General features: G+C 40.5%; 1 protein-coding gene across 1 annotated transcript; it reads right to left on the bottom strand.

Moving 5' to 3' along the window:
* LOC102175555 (olfactory receptor 147-like) lies at positions 1 to 930 on the bottom strand. The gene has a single exon (XM_005699561.3). The coding sequence runs from the start codon at positions 925 to 927 to the stop codon at positions 1 to 3; it is 927 nt and encodes a 308-aa protein (XP_005699618.2). The 5' UTR covers positions 928 to 930.

The raw sequence follows: 2,656 nt of genomic DNA, 5'->3' as shown, positions 1-2,656 counted from the left end.
TTATCTCCTACTAAGAGTTTTTCTCAGAGCAGTTTTCACATCTTTATTTCTCAAACTATAGATTAAGGGGTTCATCATAGCAACCACATTGGTGTAAAAGACAGAAGAGATTTTTTCCTCATCCATAGTACCAGCAGAAGATGGTTTGAGATACATGAATGACATTGATCCAAAGAACAGAGAAACAGCAATTATGTGGGAAGTACAAGTGCTGAAGGCTTTGGACCTGCCCTCTGTGGATTTGATTTGGAGAATATTGGTGAGAATGAGACAATAAGAGACAAAGATAGTGAAACTGGGCACAATGATGCTGATTCCCACCACAGTGAAAACTACAAGCTCATTGACATAGGTACTTGTGCAGGAGAGCTGGAGCAAAGGGTGGACATCACAGAAATAATGGTTGATGGTGTTTGCATCACAGAAGGTCAGTCTCAGCATGCATCCAGTGTGAGCCATGGCACCAGAAAATGCCATCAAGTAGGAAGCAAGCACAAGGCTGGAACATACTTTAGGGGACATGGCAACATTATACAAAAGTGGGTTACAGATGGCCGCATAGCGATCATAGGCCATCGATGTCAGCACATAGCATTCAGAAATGACAAAAAAACTGAAGAAGTAGAGCTGGGTCATGCATCCCATGTAAGAGATAATATTCTTCTTTGATGTGAAGTTAATCAGCATTTTGGGTGTAAACACAGAAGAATAACAGAGATCTATGAAGGACAAGTTAAAGAGGAAAAAGTACATGGGGGTGTGCAGATTTGAATTCAGTGTGATTAGGAATATCAATCCCAAATTTCCCAGAACAGTGATCATATACATTCCTAGGAACAGTAAGAACAGAGGGAGTTGGAGGTCAGGTCGGTCTGTTAATCCCAACAGAATGAATTCAGTTACAAAAGAGTCATTTCCAGGAGCCATTCTTCTCTGAGGGAATCTGTGGATACAGGACAAAAGGGTTCCATTAGAGAACAACCCAGCTCTTCCATAGTGTCTCATCCTACAAAAGAGCTCAGTTTTTTTCTTTTTTAGTCACTAAGTTGCGTCCAACTCTTTTGTGACCCCATGGGTTATAGCCTTCAAGGTTCTTGGGTCCATGGAATTTCCCAGGCAAGAATACTGGAGTGAACTGACATTTCCTTTACCAGAGGTTCTTCCCAACCCAGGATCAAACCACATCTCTTGCATTAGCAGGAGGGTTCTTTACCACTGAGCCCCAGAGAAGCCCAGCGCAAAAGAGTATACACAATGGGAATGCCTAACACTATCCCAACCTGGTCCCATAGAATCTGACTTTACCATTATTACAATACAGAGTGATGTGGACTTGCCCTTCATTAGAGCTGTTACAAGCTAAATATAGCAAAGTACATTACAAACAGCCTACAGAGGGAAGACCAGTCCTGCCATATGCAAGCATACCTGCTGGATAATCCAAAGGGAAGACAGATGGATTAGGATACAATTGTTCTCCTCTCATTTCAACACTTCCTTATTTTCTTCAACTCTTCCCTCACCACTATGATGGGAGGAAGTAATCCTAGTAACCTGGCCCTGGCTTCTAACGCAGATTAGCTGTGACATGGTCTAAATCAAAAATATGCTTTCTAATCCAAGATGAGGGGACCAGAATCTATAAGAGTTGTTACTCCACTTGTCACAGAGTTAAAAGCCATAAAGTTAGAAGAGTGAGAGTTACACATACTTAGAGGAAACTTCTGACTGATATGTCCTTTGAGCCCCCTCCAACAGATTCATCCACTAGCTTCACTTGACTCCCAGAACTATACAAAATGAGAAAAAATGGACCCTGAATTTTCATCTCAGAACAAGGAATAAGTTTGCAAATTGAACTCAGCATGTAAGATGAATTCAGAAACTCACCCTCCTTAGGGCAGAAAACCTTGGGGCTGTCTGCATTATCATTAGTCTTCACCTTGCTGGTACTGGAAATGCAATGTCAGGTTCTTGAGGCTTGATTCCTTTGACTCTAAAATGAGACAGCATTGGCATATGCCCTCAAAAACTTTATGAACTACCATAATTTCTGGTTATTTTCAGTCCCCTCAAGAGGTGGAGGAAAATAAAGCATTTTATTACCACACTCGCAACTTGATTAAACACAGAAGATTTAGTATGAGTGTAATGATGTAAGGCACATGGTTAAAAACAGACTAGAGGTTTGCTCCAACAATTCCCCAGGGATTCGATTATATATTAAACAAAAAAAAAAAAAAAAAGAGAGAGAGAAGAAGGAAACTATATACATGGTTCATGATCTGTCTTTAGTTCCTTAGGGACTCACTCTTTTAACCATTTCACTTTACTCTAGGGATTGAACATCCTCAGGTGGATCAAAGTAAATTCCTGTCTCCTCGTTATCTACGCATCTGAACAGAAAGCTAGTGCATTGCTTCATTCCCTCTTTATGTTCATTTCTTAAATGAATGTGTTTTCTCGAAGGGTCCCATTTTCAAGTTTCTTTATTTCTTTATCTCAATGTTTTCAAATGTTGAAATAACTCATTTCAGATGTTCTGTCTGCAGGAAATTGCTGAAATAATTTGCAATACTCCATGTCCCTTTGATGGGGGCTTCCCTCATAGCTCAGTTGGTAGAGTCTGCCTGCAATGCAGGAGACCCTGGAGAAG

The sequence above is a fragment of the Capra hircus genome, chromosome 29 (genome assembly GCF_001704415.2).
Source record: "Capra hircus breed San Clemente chromosome 29, ASM170441v1, whole genome shotgun sequence".
In the NCBI taxonomy this organism is placed as follows: domain Eukaryota; kingdom Metazoa; phylum Chordata; class Mammalia; order Artiodactyla; family Bovidae; genus Capra; species Capra hircus.
Note: the sequence above shows the minus strand (reverse complement) of the source record. Positions and strands in the feature narration are given on the sequence as shown.

Excerpts from the sequence above, each read along its gene's own strand:
- LOC102175555 (XM_005699561.3), bottom strand. The coding sequence starts at position 927 with ATGGCTCCTGGAAATGACTCTTTTGTAACTGAATTCATTCTGTTGGGA.